This window comes from Numida meleagris, chromosome 3 (genome assembly GCF_002078875.1).
Source record: "Numida meleagris isolate 19003 breed g44 Domestic line chromosome 3, NumMel1.0, whole genome shotgun sequence".
NCBI classification, from domain to species: domain Eukaryota; kingdom Metazoa; phylum Chordata; class Aves; order Galliformes; family Numididae; genus Numida; species Numida meleagris.
In genome coordinates, this window is record NC_034411.1 from 48,626,856 (window position 1) to 48,647,108 (window position 20,253).

The 20,253-nt window shown below is 38.3% G+C and overlaps 1 protein-coding gene across 4 annotated transcripts in view; it reads left to right on the plus strand.

Moving 5' to 3' along the window:
* PCMT1 (protein-L-isoaspartate (D-aspartate) O-methyltransferase) overlaps nt 1-17,973 on the plus strand; it is a 34,035-nt gene extending 16,062 nt beyond the window's left edge. For 3 of the 4 annotated variants that reach the window (XM_021392291.1, XM_021392289.1, XM_021392292.1), the window contains exons 5-8: nt 3,343-3,463; nt 9,715-9,800; nt 10,857-11,026; nt 15,811-17,973. In XM_021392291.1, the coding sequence (XP_021247966.1) occupies nt 3,343-3,463; nt 9,715-9,800; nt 10,857-11,026; nt 15,811-15,823 (390 nt within the window). In that variant the 3' untranslated portion in view covers nt 15,824-17,973. Of the gene's footprint in view, nt 1-3,342; nt 3,464-9,714; nt 9,801-10,856; nt 11,074-15,810 lie in introns of all 4 variants that reach the window. The other variant, XM_021392290.1, reaches the window with a different exon arrangement.

Consider the following 20,253-nt stretch of genomic DNA (forward strand, 5'->3'; position numbering starts at 1 on the left):
TAAAAACGGGCTTCTCACAGTGGGCTGAAGTAAATTACACAGAGAATGGACTACTCTCCTGGGCGTGGCTAGTATGCAGTTCTAACCATATTGATACTTGATGCTTGGGTCCAGTAAATCCTTCAGTGGTGAAGAATCTGCCTTGATGCGAAGTTTTTTCTTGATTTAGAGGCTGCTGTATAACTTGAAGGAAAGCGGTGTTTGTCTCACTTAGCCCGATTTTTATCTTAACTTGTGTGGCTGTGAATGTTTTCATTGTGATAATCAATTTTTCTTTTTTTTTCTGCTGTGATTAGAGCTAAATGAGGACTAAATGAGACCTAAAGGAATTCTATTTCCACAGGTTAATTATATATCTATGTGTATAAATAGTTTTTGAAATTAATTTCATTTTTTTCGTTTTATTGTATTGTGGAAGTACCAGTGCAAGTATCCATTTAATCTTTTTAAAATTAGTGCTAATTTATATTCTTTTTACATCTTCTCCAAGTAACTTCATATCAGATTGTTCAGCCTCTGCATAAGGAATTCTCAGTGATTCTATCCTATTCTACATCAAGAGAAAAAAGATTTTGTTTTATGGTGTCTGTAACTACAGTTTTGCCTGACTGATTTATATGGTGGAATATGATCAGTTCTTCCTTCTCTCTTATAGGACTTTGCTTTGTAACTAGCAGAGACCTTCACTAAACTGCCAACCTGATCCTTTTTTTTCTCTTTCAGAAGTTGATTTTGAATATAATGATGCGCATAACAAACTCTCATTTGTTCTTTTACTGCTTAAATTTTACTGTTTTCAAGCATTGATCTGTTGAATCTTCATTTCCCATATTAAGAGCTAGATAAGAACATTTGGAATTGGATAATGCATTAGAGAAAGTCTTCGGCAGTTAGTATTAAAAAAAAGTACATGTTAAAAAAGTAAAAAAGAAAAAAGTGAAATAAGTTCATCAAGTTGCTGTCTACGGGAAATCTTAAATGGTACTTTAACTTTCTAGCTATTATTCTTAGTCTGACTTTGTAGTCAGTCTAACTTAAATAATCAAGTGCTAGTAGCATTCGTGAGGAACTTGAATCCTACAAGTGTTAACATTTTCATCAAAAGTGTGTGTGTAGTCATTAAAAATATGGATGTATAAAATGGCCACGTTCGATAAGATGTGTGACACTTGTGGTTGTGCGGTTCTTTTTCTTTTAAAGCAACTAAATAAGAAAAGCTGAGAAAATACGCAGAAAAGTCAGCGTTATCACAAAAAGGAAATCTCTTTTCAATTCTGCTAAGATTAATCACACTTTTTATCACCGTGTGAATGTCACGTTCCTCTTCTGAATTCTGCCAACTACAGACTCGTTTTGTGGAGCACATTGAACAAATGCTTTTGTTCTGTTTGATAGCACTGTTACTGTGTAATATAGATCTCACTTCATCCACTTGAATGGATGTAGATAAGAGTATTTACTGCTCCAACTCAGTTTTCTTCTTCTGTAAAAATTCTTTCTAACACTGCTATTGTTCCAGATAATGTACTTTCAAGCTTTTGTTAGCCTTTCCCTATCAGAATTTAGTTGGAGGTTTACTTACTGGACGTTCTTCTCAATCTGCTTGAGATCTAGAATGAACATCTGGTATTTGTGGCACAAGCTTCTGAGTGCACATTGATGTCATGATGGCTTTACTCTTGTGAGAGCAGTCTCTTTTGTAGTATTCCTAGAGAACCTTATGTTTACTTTAACTAGTGTGGTTCAGATCTTTTTTTTTATGTTATACTGCTACCACAAACTTACTAAGTTGTATGCCTCGCAGGTAACTTTATTCACTTTTAAAGGCTGATGGCAAGTTAAATGAACTCTAAGTACTGGAATTATAGAAGAGTGAGGTGTATTTCTGTTTAAAAAAAAAAGAATAATGAAAACCCTAAATGTTGTGCCAATTTACTATTGCCTTGATAAAGTACACTTTGAGGTTCCAGGAGAGCCAGGAGTAATCTAGATTGATGAATATTTAGAAATTAGCATAACGGACTGTGGCATGCTGCTGGAGGTGCTGTTACTGTAAATTAGGCTATTTCATACTGTGATCATTTTGCCAAGTCTTGATTTCTGTGACATTGCCCTGAAGGGCCTACACTGGATATTTTGCCAACTTTTGGTATGTTACTGCAACTGGTAGCCTGTGGCTGTTGTAGTGAAAACTTGCCCTGTGTCTTGTTCTATTTCATATGCGAGGCCAGTCTTGTTCCAATTGAAATAGAAGAGGTAGTACTGATCTTCCTGTGTTTTTAATGTAGGACTTGCTCGTAATGAAATATAAAAGCTGGTTATTACTGTGATGGGAGTTTTCTTAACTTTTCATGTCTTCCCAAGATTAAAATGGAAGATACAGAAACATTGCTGACACATTCAAATGTGGCCATTAAAAGACAGAGTTGTGTGACAACATGGACTGCCAGGACAGGTTTTGCCATTGAGTTCTTTGAACTGGATCCTGCTAAAGATGATCTTATTCTAAGATAAGAATTCTTTTCCTCCTCTCTCCAAAACTGAAATAACTTTTCTGGAATAAAGACACAAATCCAGAAGAGAAGCTTTTTTTAGTGTGATACTCTTTAAAAGTGTATTAATTTTGGATGCTTTTTTTCCCCTCAAAATACACAGATCTTTTATGACCTTCTGTGAGTTACAAGCTCTCGAAAGTTCTACTCTTCTAGTGGAAGAGAGCGGTAAATATGAAATATTCATGAATGCAAGAGGTTAGATGGAAGTTATTTTGTCCCTAACTGTTAACTATTGAATTTGCCTCTGAAAGAATAGGACCCTTGAGTTAAGTCACACATTTTGTTCTAAGTTAACTATTATCTCTGAAATAAGGTTTTTTCTGTTTAAAAAAAAAACAAAAAAACAAAAAAAAAACAAAAAACAAACAAAAACCAACTCACAGTGTAATTTTGAAGTAAGTTTATTCAAAATGGAAGGAGATTAGTTCCAGTCTTTGTCCTTGAAGTCCTTGCCTCTTATTGGATGTAATACGTATACTCATGATATAATTTGACTTCTAAAAATTCAGAGGAGAAATCCCCACTACTATTTTAACTTACATGAATTGATTCTTAAAAAGTTTACTGTAACAAACATAAATCTTAGCTGGCAAGCTTTAGTTAGTGGTTGCTTCTAGCAGTCAGAATGTGTAATTCTAAGCAGTAGTTTTAATAGCATTGGAAACGTACGCTACCGCTTTGCTGTTTTGTTTTTATTTTAGAGAAATGGGCTAAGGAGATGGAAATTCTGATTCTATAAGTAAGCTGTAATTAGCAGAAATTATTCAACTGTATATTTTTATTTCAGGTTGGTCCCAAAGGACAAGTTGTAGGAATTGATCATATCAAAGAACTAGTAGATGACTCAATAAATAATGTCAAAAAAGACGATCCCACATTGCTGTCTTCAGGAAGAGTGAAACTGATTGGTGAGCATCAGACTCTGATCTACTTATTGATTGAACTGGTATTCTTTTTAACAGCTGGTTGAAAGTGACTAGAATTTGAATTTGAGTAAAAATTCTGATGTAAGAAATTAAACTGAAGAAAGAAGGGCCAATTAACTAAAGAAGGAGGAGCCAATTCTTTTGGCCTTTGAAAAATATAATCCTTGCACCCTTTTGAGAGAATGGCTTCTGGTAATCTTAAGGAATACGTACTCATTCTGTTATGGAAGCTCAACATGCAAGTGTTTTCTGATGTGAAAATACTTTTCATGCTGAAGCTCTGTCATGTTAAGTTTGCTTTTTAAAACTGGGCTTCAGCGCACAACTTTTAAATAAATATGCTGTCATCTAAATTTGAACACTTTAACAGAACATTCATACTTCTGATATAGTAATTGAGAAAGATGCTAACAAAGAGTTGAGCGGAAAAAATACTAGATTGACAGTATGCATCAGTGAAGCTTTTCAGTTGTTTTTAAAATTAACAATGTTTCTGTTTTAGGGAAGTGATTAATGGACACAAACTACTTTAAATAAGAATTACTAGGAGAAATAATGCTAAAATTATGCAAGGAGAGTGAATTGTTATTTGTGTTACTTATTAGACTAAAGGGAGAAAGATACCTGTTTTTCTCAGTGGAGACAAAACTGGCGGGAGGAAAGCATTTCCTTTGTTATCATCATTCCTTTGGTTAAGTTTAAAAAGAAGTTGAAGGTTTTGGTTATTTTGGGGCTGTTCTTTCAAAAGTACGTGGAAATATTATGGTTTGATGTTCAACTCTTACCTTAGTTTATTCCGTTTTGATTCTTGGATTTCTTCTTTTTTTCCATAAATGATGGAATTTCTAAATCTTTTTGGAATAAGCACATCAATACATGTACTTGGACACTGTATTTTATACAATTTTACATCACTGAGAACACTTAAGACTTCATTTTCAAGAAATTTAAGGCACAGCTGAGACTGAGGATTGAGAGAGGAGATAAGGGGATAACTTCTATTTGTGCTGTACAAGAATAAATTAGACTTAAGCTTCTAGTTATACCTGAAACAAACTCTGCTCTCTGGAATCTGGAGTTCTAAGTAAATGTCATCACCAATATTATATTTGACTACGTAGCAGCATGACTAAGGGACTTCTGAATGGTTCTGTTGTGAGGTGCATTAAATACAGGGGGAAGAGTAGCAGGTGTGTGAACTAGATGGAGAATAATAATGCTTCAGCTGTGCTGGACTCCTGGGAGTATTATGATGTAGAGCTAGAACTGAGATAGAGCTGTTTAAAACCAACAAACAAAAAACTTGAAAAGACAGGGTTAGTTGGTGGTGGGAACTGTATGAATTAAGACAAATTAAGTCAGTGGTTAGTCTTTGACAGGTATGTTTGAAACATTCGCCGTTGCTTTGTTGCACCTCAGATTTACCATAATGGCATTTCAGAAGCATCAGTGTTATTTTTCAACACAACTGCACTGTAAACTGGGGAATAGGTATCCTTAGACTATGTCTATGTTAGTTTGTGGAATGTAGGTTGGGTATTTTTTGGGTCAGGAGGGTGCCTTATGAGGTGAGTCTGTCAACCGTTTCCAATTGCCATCTTGTTCCCATGAAAGCACCTTTGGAGAGCACCAACTTTGATTCTGTTTGGATGAAACTATACTGGACGATGTGCTCTGAGAATGTGGTCACATACAGATAACAAGTAAGACTAGAAATAGACCAAAGCAATCATTCTGAAATGCTTATGTTGCACAGTCATTAGGTCCTGAGCACAAACAGTTTTCCTGTACAGATTTGCTGCTATTGTACTTCATTGTATTATCATATTGTGCTTAGAGTAACCTCATGTCTGCATTAGCAAACAGTGAAGTAGTTTTCTTCTGTTTTGTACTCGTGTTGCAGTTCTCTGTGAAACAGGTCTGTATAGAGACACTGAAGGCTTGAGTACCATGACAAGCAAATCAGTTCTAGGTTCAAAAAAGGTACAAAACCCTTTCATGTCAGAAAGTAATGATTTCCCCTCTGCCCTGCCTCGGTGATTATTTTAGTTCATTAACAAGGTGCGTGTTTGAGTAGGATGGGCGACATTTTTCAAGCTGTGGGTGCAAGCTCAGAGTTTGAACATTTCCCATTGGAAATTGAATAAAGTAACAATTTGGATCACAATGAATATATGAATGCTGACTTTAAAAAAAAAAAAAAAGTTGTCCTCTGGATATCTGAAAGTGTGGTCACGCAGGAGTTGGACTCAATAGTCCTTATAGGCCCCTTCTAACTTGGGTTATTCTATGATTGCAAGTAGAGATGTGCCTGAAGATGGTAACTTTGGTTTGAGCTATTGATTCTAAGAGGAAATGCTTTAGATGTCCTTCTTTCTACTGCTGTCAGTGATGCAGTGTGCAGAGATTGTTTTCACAGACTTTTCTAGGCAGGACACAAAGTGCATTTAAGTCTCAGAGTATGTGCATTCTTCTTCAGAAGACAACTTAGCTACTGATTGCTTTAATTGCTGGCAGTACTGGAGACCAGGGCTTCTATGTAGCACCTTATGTGAATCTAAGGGAATGCAGGTCTTCCTGTGTATCTAGCATACTTCAAAGCAGCATTGGCTTGTCTGAGTTTAAGAAGTCTTTCTCTGTTGTGTTCTCTGATTGGAACAGAGAGTCAACACAGTAATACATCACTACTCTCTCTTTAGAGGAGTCTTACAATGCTACTAGGATATAAGTGAATATAAATGGCACTCTTGGCTGCACTAAGGTTGTTTTGGTATAAGCCGCTTTGGCAGGGTCAGAGATTAGGTCCTGAAACCACTAGAACTTTCATCTTCTTTACTGGTAACAGTAAATAGAAACATAGTGAAAGTGGTGATCCATAGACATGAATTCTCTTGAATCATTGGTGGTTTGTGCTTGGCAGCCTCCAAGTTGTGGAGGAGGAGCTTGCACTGCTCAGAATTTGTGATGTGAGGAAAGAAAGCAGCTACTGGGGAAATGTGCTGTCTTATTGTCTGTAAGCTTTGGATGTAAAACATAACATGCTGGGTCTTGCTTCAGGACCTAATATGAAAGATAACAAACCTTTAATTTTTAACTGTTTCAAAGTGCTGTCCAGATTTTCCTGCAATGGTCACCACATAATTTTTCTCTTGTGATTTGATGGAAGGCAAAAAGTCAAGGTTCCAGCTTCTGGCAGAGGTGCTGAACTTCTTTGGATTCCTTCAGCCTTTTTATTAATCTCTAATGACAGTAGCTGCCCTTCAGAAGTCAAAGCTCAGTCCTAAGACAGGAAACCCCAAGCTACTACTTGTGCTGAGCAGAGGAATATCTTCATTATCCTTCTTGCTTTGTCTTCATGACTGATAGCTGGAACTTTTGCACTCACTGAATATGAACTTATTTAGTATAATTTAGTATGTATACTAAATTAAATGTTTAGTATAATTTACTACTTCTGTTCCTGAAGAACTGCAGAGAGAACACTGTGTAAAGCCTAGCATGAACTGAACTTTATATTGGTTTGGGCTAAATACTGTGGATACCATATTCACTTAATTTTTTAAATCTTAATTCAGGTTCTAGGCTGTCTTGTAACGCACAGTTGGTGATTAAAGACATTCCTTTTAACTTCATTTTCATTTGAATTCTGTGATAGTTTGGGATATCACATTGTAGTGACTGACTATCAGACCTGGCTGACTGTGCCACCCACCTGCTCTTTCACTCCCCCTACTCAACAGGACAGATGGAAAAAATAAGATGAAAAATCTCATAGATCAAGATAAAGACAGGGAGATCAGTTACCGATTAGTATCACAGGCAAAGCAAACTACTTGGGGAAAGATGTTGCCGATTAAAAATAGTACAGATCAGTGAGAAATAAGCTATAATACCTTTCCCCTCCCAGCATTTGCTACCAAAATGTTGGCACGTAAACCCAGTACACAGATTTATGCCAGATTAACATAACTAAAGTCTTTTGAAGTTGTATTGGCTGTATTTCAAGGGAACCCACAGTTTCAGCATTCAAAGGTTATAGATGCAGAATCAAGGTGACTTCTTTTCCCTGATTCTGTCTGTTCCAGGCTTGCTTTTGACAAGTAGATTTCTATAAAACTTGCCAGAGGTTACAATTATTTTAGACAGCCTTCGGCTCTGTTTTCTTTCCCTCTTAAATAGTCTTCTCCATTCTGCTCTTTTGAGAATACTGAGAGTATGGTAAGCTGCTTTGTCTATATAGGTACTAATATTTGTCTCGTGCATGAGTAACTGTCAATAATGATACTTGTTTTCTTAATTGTGAGTTTTGAATGCTATAATTAGTTTTGTTCCACTGAGTTTAATGTTTTATCCAATCCATCATAGGCCTCTTGGTCTCTTTTCTGGTGTTGGCCTTCTGTGCTGGCGTGCTAATAGAAGCAGTAGGCTTGCTATGAGAATTAGTACATGCAGCACATGAAGAGATTTTGTGTGTTTTTTTTTGCTTTATATTTTTATGACAGATACTTAATGTGACCAAAGCAGAGGTCATTGGACTTTGAACAATGAATTTATTTTTTCAGTTCAAATTTAGATGTAACTCTGGCCTAGATCATCTAAAAATTTGTATCTCTCAACCTTCAGAATGGCAATTTTCATACAGGGGCTTTACTTTAGATCTTTATACTTCATACATCTTTACTTTAGGTGAGTTGGTCAACTGAGGCAGTAGAAAGTGGGTGAAAAGGTTTTCCTATTTCCATGTTTGGTTTACAAACTATTGAGGAGATTGAGACTAAATCATTTGGTCCTTTTAGACCACTTGCTGCGTGGCACTATGAAGACAAATTCTGTAATGGTGCTTCCAAACAACTTTGTCCTGTGCATGTATGTGGGTGTGTCTTCAGAAGGGAGATGCTCCTCTGTTGTAGTGTATGCGTCTGTCCAGCACAGACAAAGGGGTGTTCTTCTGTGTCCCATTTCCTTCCAGCTTAATTATTGCTGATTCTTTGCTTCCAGAATGGGGAAGTCATACTGGTATTGATGCTCCCCAAAAGGATTGAAGGCTGCCTGTCAGACACATAGATTTTAAAGCAGAGTAAATGGAAGCAGTGTTGTCTGCTTCTTGAAGTTCATCTTAGCCAATCAAAGATGGTCAGTGCAGCCAGGACATGCCCAAGCAGAGATAGGCTTCCTACATTTTTAAGGTTTTACTACTTTCAGTAAACAATTTAACTTGTGATGCATGTCCTTTACACCCTCTGTGTTGATGACTAGGTTGTTGTCTTGCCTTTCCGGATTGTGGCTAGAAAACTTGGTCGCTTTTCTGCAAGCGGTTTTGTGGTACTCAGTACCTACTGAAATAAAATATTTTTGTCTTGCTGAGCTTTTACTGTCAAGCTGGAGAGATGATAGGTTGTTCTTCGTTGTTTGTTTTTTTTTCTTCCATTGTCAGGATAGCTAATGTGATTGGCTTTCTACTGTCCCTGATGTCTTCACCTGCAGGAATCCCAAATAACAAAATCTCAGTGGTTCTGTTTTTAAACCACCCAGTGATAAGTCAACGGTTTCTCCTCTCTCTCAAGACTCACCTCAACGAGAGCTACTTGAAAGAGTAGAGTAGCTCTCATTATTTTAAGTGTACCTCTTCCACTTACATAAGGCTTCTGGGAAGAGAGCAGGGTTCTTAGGCTCAGGCAGAGCGCTCAGTGGGGTGGTATGAAACATTTGTACGAGGGTGCTTCTCCATGAGCTGAAGCTGTTTCTGTAGCCCTTTAGAGTAACTTAGTCTTCCGTTCCAACTGGTAGAGCAGTTACAAATGTATAGTCCATGTGAACGCTTAGTTTATTTTTTCCTCATCTTAGGATTCTTCTTATACGTACTTTTGAGATTTAATGCCTGAGATTTGTGATTTGCATTATACTTAAGGACAGTGTAAGTGAAAACAAGGCAAAGCATATTTTCTACGAGGGTAAATGAGGGGAAAGTCACACCCATTGGAATGATAGGGCACATAAATGCTTAGGTATCTTTTCTGAATGGACAACATGTCTCAAAGAGCTTTCAATATAAATCAATGCTTTCTGATTTCATGTGCTATGCTACTTATTGTGTGTGTATGTGGTTTTTGTTGCATCTACTTTACAACTATGCTAATATTTTCATATTGACTTTATCATATTACTATGACTAAGCAGAATTTGATTTGAAAAACCTTTGAAAAGGTTAAAAAAAAATAAGTGTTTTTTTGCAGTGGGAGATGGAAGAATGGGATATGCTGAAGAAGCTCCCTATGATGCAATTCATGTAGGAGCTGCAGCACCAGTTGTGCCCCAAGCAGTAAGCCATTTATGTTTTGTGTGTGTTATTCATTAATCTCTTAGCTGTGAAAAACATTTTATATACTTAAATATGTAAAATACTTTTGAGAGTTGCACTGCTGGGAGTATCAGTGGGTAGGATGCTGTTAGTGTATAGTGTGTTTTTTTTCTTTCAGCTATGTTGGATTTCTGGTTTGTTTGCAAAAAGATGCACGTTCTAATAGCTTTCCTGTAGACATATTTTAAATTGACAGTGCATAAATCAGTGCTACAACAATGGAATATTTTCCTTAATAAATTAGTTTTGTCATAACTGAATGACAAAATTTAAGTATTTGTTTCCCAGGTTCTGAGGCATTGGGCCTGTTGGAAAAATAATGTGCTCAGTTGGAAATGCAGAGCACATTTTTTTTTTTACCGGCTTCTGGGAACTACTGAACAGCTGTAATTGACCACCTTCTTAATTATAAAAACAAAAAGAAGTTTCCAGGCAATTCTCTCACATACTGTGTTTCTTATCACTTATCTTACTCGCATTCATATAGAATAGTTTCATTAACAGAGTAAAAGAAAAGCTTTTAGGTAACCCATGTCATGTTGACAATTTGAAATTGTTCAAGAAAGATAATACCACAAAGGTCAAATTGTATCCTAAAGGCATGGGAGTCAGTTACCCCGCAAAATGTCAGCCAGTGGGCCGGTACCAATCAACTATAAGCATCAAACTGTTCCAACTGGTAGTTTAAAAAGAATTTACTGTTTGCAAAAAAAAATAATCGTGATTTTGATGTTTTTTTTCTTATCTTGTGTAGAAACTAAAACTGCATCCAACACAATGCAACTATTTTACCTTATTTTGGAATTATGAAATTACTGCGAATGTTTTTTGTAATATTAATTTTGCCATGTTATCATGTTTCTCTCATTTTCAGTGTTTTTTATTAATTGAAGTAGTTATCTGCTGCATAATAGCAGATAAACAAAATGCGGCAAAGCTGTTCGTGTAATGTAACAAATGTTGGATCCAGCTTCTCTAAGTGGCTGGTTACATTCTAATTTCTGTGTTGTGTTCTAGCTTATAGATCAGTTAAAACCTGGAGGAAGATTGATATTACCAGTTGGTCCTGCAGGGGGAAACCAGATGCTTGAACAGTATGACAAACTAGAAGATGGCAGTGTCAAAATGAAGCCTCTGATGGGAGTGATATATGTGCCTTTAACAGATAAAGAGAAGCAGTGGTCCAGGTGGAAGTGATTTTCTGTTCCACTTACTTCTTCCACACACACACAAGGTGAAAGGGTGTGAATTTTAAGCAGATAGACCGCAAGGCCTGCCTTTGCTGCTGTCATTGCTTTCTGCTGCTCCATACCGTGAAAAGTGACTCGGTTTGCATCACTACATCACCAAGAGGAGGTTATGCTAAGTTTGAGTTAAATTAAAAGCAGAAAAAAATATTGCATGGGTTGCACTTTGTCTCTTTTGAACTTGTTTTCTTTAATTTTGGTGTGTTGAAGTTCCTTTTTTTCTTCTTAGAAAATGTTGCATTTAAAAAAAACTAAATTTAAACTTCCCTTTTCATGAACTTTTTATAATCAACTTGCCAAATAGTTAGGGGAAAGCGTAAAATACTACTTCAGAATAAGTGTTTTGTAAGTTAGTGGTAATTAGCTGTTTATTTTTCATTTTTCTGAAACGTCAAAAGTTAAGAAAAATATGTGTAAAATCCTTAGGGGGCAATATAGATTATCTTCTTAACACTTTTTCCTCAGCCTCTAAGTAGCAGAAAGTGGAGAAGCTAATCCCTTCTTTTGTGAGATATAAATGTATTCGAGTAGTGTTCAGAACATATTCTCAGACTCGTTAACAAGTCTGTCACTTGTCTCTGGGGATATGTTTGAATTCGACAACACAGCAAGCTCTGAAGGCCTTTCTAGAGATAGTAAACCTTCCAGTGAGTTGAGCTGAATGAGCAGTAACACAGGCATAGCACAACTGTCAGCTTAAACCACACTAGGCATTTGTATGGCAGCGAACAAAGCAGCAGTCCTGTTTTGCTTCCTGCCAGAAAGCACTTGTGAATGTGTTATCTGTTTTTATGAAGTACACAGATCTGTACTGAGCTCTGAAAACAGCTTTTGAGCTTTATGTATCTCTTACGTATTGACTTTTTTCGAGGTATTTTGTGGTATAGCTTATGATTTGGATACATGAACGCTTAAAGTTGAAGTTATCAGAATGTCCATAAAAAGTACAAATAAAGCAGTTTGTGTTACTGCTGCTTGCTGAAACCTCCTTTTAGTGTTTGTTGGATTACTGTATAGTGGCCATGTACAAGTTAGTGTTAGAACATGAGGTCTAAATGAGTTATTGCTTAGTTCAGATATTGTGAAACATACTTGCTATTCAGATTTCCTGTATGTTACGCAAATTAATACTTTATCCTTGAATCTTAGCGGTGTTCTCTCAGCGTGGTACTCAGGGATTTCTTGCCAGTGTAAGGATTTGAAAGTCTTATTTTGTGATCACTTTCCTTCTCTGACAAATATTCTTCTTGAGCTGTCTTTTCTTCCAGAGAGTTTTAAAGCAATTTGCTGCTTTTCCATCTGACCTCATTATAGTAGCAGTTGTTTTTTCATAGCACCACTAGGTGTTTTTATAAATAGTGTTTATTGAAGGATTTCTGGGATGCGTGGCTATCCCATACAGCTAGTGATGGTGGTGTAGAGTATTTAGGACCCTAGAATTCTAAGGTCTTCGTATTTCATATGCACAGTTCTGTACTCTGTTTTCTCTACTAGTGCAGAAAGAGGTAATGAGTTTTTTGGACTTTATTCAGTCCTGGGTATTGGTTGTTTTGTTGATTGTTTGCCTGGTTTTTTTTTCATTTTTTCCCCCAGATTTTTTAAATAAGTCTTTGTTCCGTTTTGAAATACTTCATGATTTTAAGTGTTAAAAATATATTGGTGTTATCAGAACAGATAAGCTTAGCCTGCAGTATGGCCTTGATTTCCTACAGTGGCAAAGAGGCTTTTTCTTCCTATGTGTATTTAGTTTACTTCAGACTTGGAAATCTCTGTGAAAAGACATCTCTGAAGTCCAGTTATTGTAATATCTCTGTTCTTCAATTGTCCTTTGGTCAGAAGAAAACTCCCATTCCCTTCCTGAAGATAACCGCCATTGTACTGTAGACTTTAAAGGAGGTGGTTACCTGTCTCTCTTTTTTTGCTGTTTTTCCTGATTGTTTAGACCAAAGCACCAATCAGCCAACTGCTGCTAAGGAATCTCTTAATAATAATTCAGTTTGCTCCCTATGCTACCATCAAAGGGAAAAGATATTTTTTTGTTTTCTTTTTTTTTTTTTCCTGGGCTTCTTAGATTTCAGTTTATCTTTCCTAAATTGTTGAAAACCTGTGAGTAGAGATCAGTGAGAGACTCGTTTACTCTATTTAGATCTCTCTGTAATAAAGAGCGGTAGTATAAGAGAGGGTCTTATGGCTCTAAGTCCCAAATTAATTGTATTTGAACGGTATATAATTTTTAAGAGTAGCTCAAGAATCATTATGCTTAGCTCTGTTCTCTTAGTTAACATCACATCAAGTGGTTTCATTCCTAATGCAGGGAACTGTTTTGTCATGTTCAGAGTTGGTGTTCTTTCACAAAACAGTCATAGCTTGATAGCTTCTGATTCATACAGCTGAAGCCAAGATCAATAGATGCTGTTTTGCAATGTGTATTTCAGTCTGCTAGCTATTTGCATTAGGCGAAGAGCTGAGAATGTTCTTCTTTAACATGTATATACGTGTACACACACACATATAAAATAGTGCATGCGTGAGCTCAGTTTCTCATAACTGTAGAAAATAAGCACTGCATAATTTTAACACATAGATGATGGATTGTTTTGGGCTGGCAAGCTGTTGTTAGGTTCAGAAGTAGTGAAGTCTGGGTGAAAAGTCCCATGACTTTTCCAGTGCATGTTTGAATAAACAGGGTATGAAAACCTCTATTTTGAAAGTGACATCTAAGATCTATTTGTCTATTTTTGTCAGGAACAGCTTAAAGCAATGGAAGGTACCAACAGTTAACACGCTGGCATGTCAATACAACTCATTTGAATTCTAAGTACAAATACCATTTTGTAAAAGAAAAAACCTTCAAATACATTAAGTTAGCTAGCAGCGTGCAAAAACTTTACTGAAATTTGTGGATGGGTAATGTGCCTTGTTTAATACTTCCAGAGTAAATACAGATTTTTTTTTTCTTAGGCTTTTAATTTTTTGAGAGTCTAGCTTGGGTGTGAAGGATCTAAAGTGTTTGTCGCAGTAAAAGACCAGGCTTTTGCAAAGCTGTGAGAGTGCGTGGTGGGATTCAGGATGCAAATCACGTCAGCAATGAGACATGCTGAGATTAAACCAGCAGTAACAGTAGTCATTATTAACATTATTTTTGATGTAAATATCAAAGGGTGGCACAGCTCCTGGAAGCGTTGAGAAAGAATGGAGTAATTGGCTGAGAGTCACCTGCACTGCATTTTAAACTCAGTATCAGAGGTTCATTTATCTCATCTGTCTAAAGCAAACAAATACCTCCTCCATGAAACACGCCAATACAGACACCTTCCAAACAATTGTCTGTAAACAGATCCTATCTCACCGCTGCCAAGATTTATTCTTCTCCCTTTTGCTTTTTTCTGCGTTTTCTACTCCTGCGACACTCTGAAGCTGTATTATCAGCACCTACACTATAGGAGGCAGTGCAAAGTGCAAAGAATGCAAATATTTTTCTAACAAATCATAAGATTTGTATTCCAGCTGCATTAGATACAACTGGTTGCAGAAGCCTTTTCAGTTGCTTTTAAAATGATGTGCATGTTGCCATTCCACGCTCTATGATTTGTGAACGATAATGCCTTTGTAATTTCAAAGCTTTTGCTTGTGTGCACGTAGCACTATATATTTTGTGGGTTAGTTTGCATGATAGCTGGAAATACTGGTGCGTACTGAGCCAGCAATCACATTAGTGAAGTTTTTCTTAACTCAAACATTAGCTTTGGCTAATGAGAGTGATGCACCTACCAAAAGAAAAAGTGCAGCAAACTCAGTTTATAGATTGCTTGTGCCTTGTGAGTGAGTGGGGGGGAGGGGGGGGGGAAGAAAATACTCCTGATTAAATTTTCCAACATTCATAGTGTCAGTGCACAGCTGTCTGATTTGATGGATATCTGGCATTAAAGTTAATGCTTTGGAAATATTTAAACAAATCACTGATTTAAGATAATTTCACTGTTGGAATATGGGTTCGATGGGTTCCTTGTGTTTTGAAAGATGTGTAGGAACAAAAGCCTACATTTTCTAGTGTCCTCACAGTGATTTAAAGACTTCTTGAAGCATCCTTTCTCCTACCTGAATTTCCTTCTGATGTAGCAACTCCCTTTCCAAATCATACGCTATGATTTAGCATATAAGTCCTCCAGGAGCTAATAGAGTTCCTCTGAGAAAGAAAGAAAATAGTTGATGTGGGTTTTATGATGTTGATGTGATGTGATGGACTTGGATGATCTTTCAAGGTCCCTTCCAATCCCTGACATTCTGCATTCCCAGCTTTTTTGAGAGACTGTAACTGCAGTTAAACTTGTCTTTTTGGCAGCTGCCACAAATGGTTTTTGCCAATACTCTGTCTAGTAAGCTGGCTCAGTTTCTTGCCAGCATGGAGCCAGTGGAGGCTGGATGACAGGCAGTTGTATAGCTTTAAAAATTTACCGATTTTGGTGGTGTGGGAGACGCTCACTTAAGTAAATATCTATTAAATGTGAAGTAGAGGAGGGACCCGTATTTCACAATAGGTCACATAATTGAGACAGTATGGGATTGCTGTTGCCTTTCCTTTTTGATTAAATGCTTGAAGAGATTTCTGAAATGTTGCTGATTTGTTTGAGCCCTTAAATGTGTTCTGCTACAGTAACAAGACTTTTCAAATGTCATTTCCAGAGGGAGTAAAACCATAACCGTGTGTGTTTTTTTTTCTGCAGGGATGAATTGTAATAGCTACATCATCTTGACCCAAACATAGTGTTACAGTGGACTGCTCATCTCCAGTTCTAAAAGCTTTTTGAAAACCAACAGCATTGCAGCTTGTTTTGGACTTTGTTATACTGTTGTTATCAGCATGGAAAAGCGTGGTGTTTGTTTTATTTTTTTAGATGCTCAAGGCAAATCTGATAAAGACATGGTGGAAAGTTTTATGTGGGCACTGTTTTATTTAACATGCCTTTATTTTACTTTCATCTGTTCAAAGTGAATTTCTGCAGATGAACTGCAGATGAAGATCTGTAGCTTGTGAACTCTGATTTTGATGGGGGTACTTGAACACTCACTTCTCTTGGCTCCTGTGTCCCTTGGTAAAACTGCTTCTGTGCACCTTATGACACTACATAGGCAATACCAGGTTTTCTGTGTTCCAATGTCTGCTAGACGCTACTAAAAGGAGATGAACTTCTTTTTTAAGCTTTTGACATGGTGTCATAGACTAGCATGTAGTAGATACAATCAGCTGCTTTATTACCTTAAAACCAGGCATTTGTATATATTGAATTTCAAAACATCAGAGTTGGCTGCTCTTACTAAACATTGCTGTTTGAGTTGGGCATAAAAGACGTGGTTTTCCCTTTCCTTCTAAAATTAGTTAATGGAGTCTTGAAACTCTGTTTTGGTTTATAGCTCACTGCTGATATGGTAAACATAGATTTAACTCCAAAAATATGGTGCAAGCTGCATCCCAGTCACTGGGATCATAAAGCTGAAAGCGGGAGGGAGATTGTGCTTGTGTGGAGGACTACGATCAGTATACGGCAGATATACAGAGCTTTTAATTATTTAAAAATAGGAAACTGATCAATGTCTAGTCTGGTTCAAAGTGAAAGTTGTTTTTGACAAGGCCACGTGCTGAATTAATGTCTTTTTTTTCTGACTCCGGGCACTCTGGAAAAATTCCATTCTTCTGAAAAGCAAACTCTCCATTGTTATACAAGGAAAACGTGATACATGTACAATGAGTAGTGAATCCTGGACTCTTAACTCCAGTTGTTCAATTTTCATATAGAAGAATAGTTGGAAGGCTATAAATCTTTTTTTCTGCCCCACGTTTTCCATTTTGGTATAGGAAAATGCAAAGCAGTACAGCAAATTGAGCTGCTTTGGGAAAGCGGAGAAGCATGTCTGATTCTCCTTGCTCAGATCTGAGCAACTGGGAAATAACGTAGGCAGCGTGTTGTTTTCTTTTCAATGATAAAAAGGATTATAGAATAAAATAACCAGTGTAAACACAGCCATCGTGATCACTGCAAAATGCATTTGGATGTCTGTGGTGAAACAGTGATATTTTGTGATAGAATTAATCACTGAAAGCACAAAGCTTAAATATTCAAAGGCCTCTGGATGTGAAAGAGGTAGCGTTTTAAATAACCTTCTCTTTGAAGGTCAGCACAGTCCCATCCCTGTGTGAAAGCGATGTATCAATTCACGTAGATGTTTGGAAGTCACTGTACCACCTCCTGATCTGACTGCAGCCTGGGAGCACACACACGAGGATTAGTCTTATAAAGGAATTACTACAGCGTGTATTCTAGAAAACACAGTTCAGAAAAACCCATCTGCGTCTGACAAATTTGTACTAACCCACAATCAACTGTGAATCTAGCTGTTGTTGAAGTGAACTATCTTAAATGATGCATGCTAACGTTCAGCCTTTTGGTCACTGTATCATTCAGTTTGAGTTCAGCTTTATTTACATCATCTCACAGATTTAATCAAAGGAAAGATAAGAGCTCAACTGTCTCCAAATTCTTGTCTCTGGACACATTGTAACAAGCTAGCCTAAGGCAGGAGAGGTGACAGAGCTGAGACCTGGCAGCGGCTCTGTGGGGAGAGCACTTCAGGGACCAAGGCTGCGACGAGGCGCCCGTTCCGCAGAAGGCATTGGTGGCAGTCGGGGTGCTTGGGCAGGGCGGAGCATGCAGGGGCAGCATTTAGGAACTGGGGAATGAAGACCCCTCCGCGGTGGAGCAATGGTTCTGAAGTACGAGCTTCTTGGAGAAGAGGACAAGTTGATGTGCAGAAGAGTTGAAGAGCTTGAATAAATGCGGTGTGAAATGTCTGAATTGCTACTTTGCCAAATAAATTGAGAAGAAGCTGTATTTACGTGTCTCGGTTTATTTATTTATTATTTCTTTTTTTTTTTTGCTTCACGGGACTTCACACATCCAAAAAGAAAGCAAGCCTCTATAAAAATGCTAAATGAGCAGAAACACGTGTCCATTTTTAGTTAGTTAATGTGCTGCAGCACGTGGCAGCAATTCCCAAGTCTGGTGTCACCATCTGGGGTGTAAGTGCAGTGGTACAGTGCTTACTGGAGTTTCTTGCAGTGGACACCGGTGTGTTTGGAGAGCACGTGAGCGGGTTCTCACCAGACCTGTGAGTTCTACATGTGTGCAGTGTTGATTCTGCCTGCCCTCTGTGGCTGAGGGCAGCTGCCTGGGTCTCCCTGTTGTAGGGTTATGGGCTTTTCTTTCTAAGATACGGGGCTGCTCGGAGGTTCCAGACACCACTGTGCCAATGCAGTAGTGGGGAACAGTGTGGCTGAAGACATTTTGAATTTAAGTGTCGTTGGTGCCTCTCCTTTGTGCATTAGGAACTGGAAGGTATGAAAAACCATGTTAAAATGTCCTGCTCTACTGTCTTTAAAATGGGGTTACATGTTTTGAAACCTATAAAAGCTTATTTCTGCCGTGGCTTTCTCTGGTGGCTCAGTGCTTGCAAGCTTCTCTGTGCTCCAGAGGTCCAGAGCAGTGTTTGGTGCCCTGCAGGTGCTGCTGTTGTATTGCACATGTACTCATAGCTGTCTTCTTGCTTCCAAACTGAGGTAACCAACAGTTGAAAAATATACGGTAAAGGTAATTCTACACATCTCCCCCTTCCCCAAATATTCCATTTACAAATATATTTGCCTTTTCTTACTCTGGTCAAAACGATTGTTTTGTGGGCTCCTTTTATTTTTTTTTTTTCTTTCATAGTATTCACAATGCATTAATTGCCCCTGTGATCTGTCAGCTCTCTTTGAACCTTTTCTAGTTTTTTCCCTTTGCTTGCACTCTTTCAGCTTTTGCCACTAGAAAGTGAAACAACCAGTTCCCGGTGCAGGGAGGCCTTCGTGCAGCGTTGCGTTTGTGCTGCCCTGTTGCCTGCCTCCTGCCCACCATGGGCAGTTTGGGACTGGAACTTTGCGCTTTATTTAGGGTTTTAAAAAGCAAATGGAGCATCATGCTGACCTGTCTCAGCACTTCTGTTTTGCAAACATGCTTCTGGAACTGCCCCTGCCTAACTCTGCAGGACCACGGAACGTGCGGGGCGTTCAGGCCAAGACCATGCAGAATGGGACTGTGTAGAAAAAAGGGCTCCTGAATTGCAGATACAGTTCAGGAAAGCACTGCCTGATATTTGGAAATGGTATGTGTACACTTGTGTACATAAGTTGGCCTGAAAGGCAAAACAATTCAAAATAGAAAAAAGCAATCTAAGCAAAATGCATACCTTGATCAGCATTGGAACACACCGACCAGACATTTTGATGGCTCTCCTAATACTCAGAGGAGTAACATCCATAGGTGTGTGCCATCAGAGCAATCAGTGTTCTCAGCTTCTCTGGCTAAGGGACACCGGTGCTGAAAGGCAGCTGGGCTGGGCAGTCTGCAGCCAGCCCTGGGAGCTGCCAGAAGGGCTGCAGGAGCCTGTGGGCAGGGCAGGGCATGGCTTCCTGGTGTGCTCAGGTATGCTGCTGCTCAGCGGTTTGGTGTCACTCATTTGAAGGCACATAGCTTGTAGAAAGTGAATGTTACTGAATCTTGTACAAATTCCAGGATTTGCCGGCCAGCTTTGTCTTGCTCTGAATCTGGCTGAGGATGCCCTCGCTTTCTGGTGAAGTGCAAGTTTTTTCTTAATTTCAGACTAGCTGTGGAGTTTCCAGTTACCTTAGTGTGTTGGCCTGCATAGCAGCAAAAGCCACCATCACCTCTTAGAAGTCTCTGGGCAGACAACTGTGATGCAGTGGTAGCTGCTGTCCTGTGCTGCATTGCTTTTCTTGCTGCTGTGGGGAGATGGTGAAGAAGGATTTGCTGTTTCATTAAACTGCAGACAAAGCCAAACAATGATTTTTCAGTGACGGGAAATGTACCCTAAGCAGGTGGGCAGTGCATCTTTCCTGGATGGCTGTATTTATAATGCGATCTTTTGGGTCTTGCACAATTTGCCATGCTTGCTATAGGAAGAGGAGCTGTGCTCCCAGGTTAGAAATGGATGATAGCAGGAGAGAGACTCCTGCATGCTATGAACTGCTGCAGTCCGAACAACCTGACTGTGCCTCACTCAGCAGGAGGGCCCTGGGAAGCAGTGCTGGCAGCCCAACTCCACGGCTGCTGTGC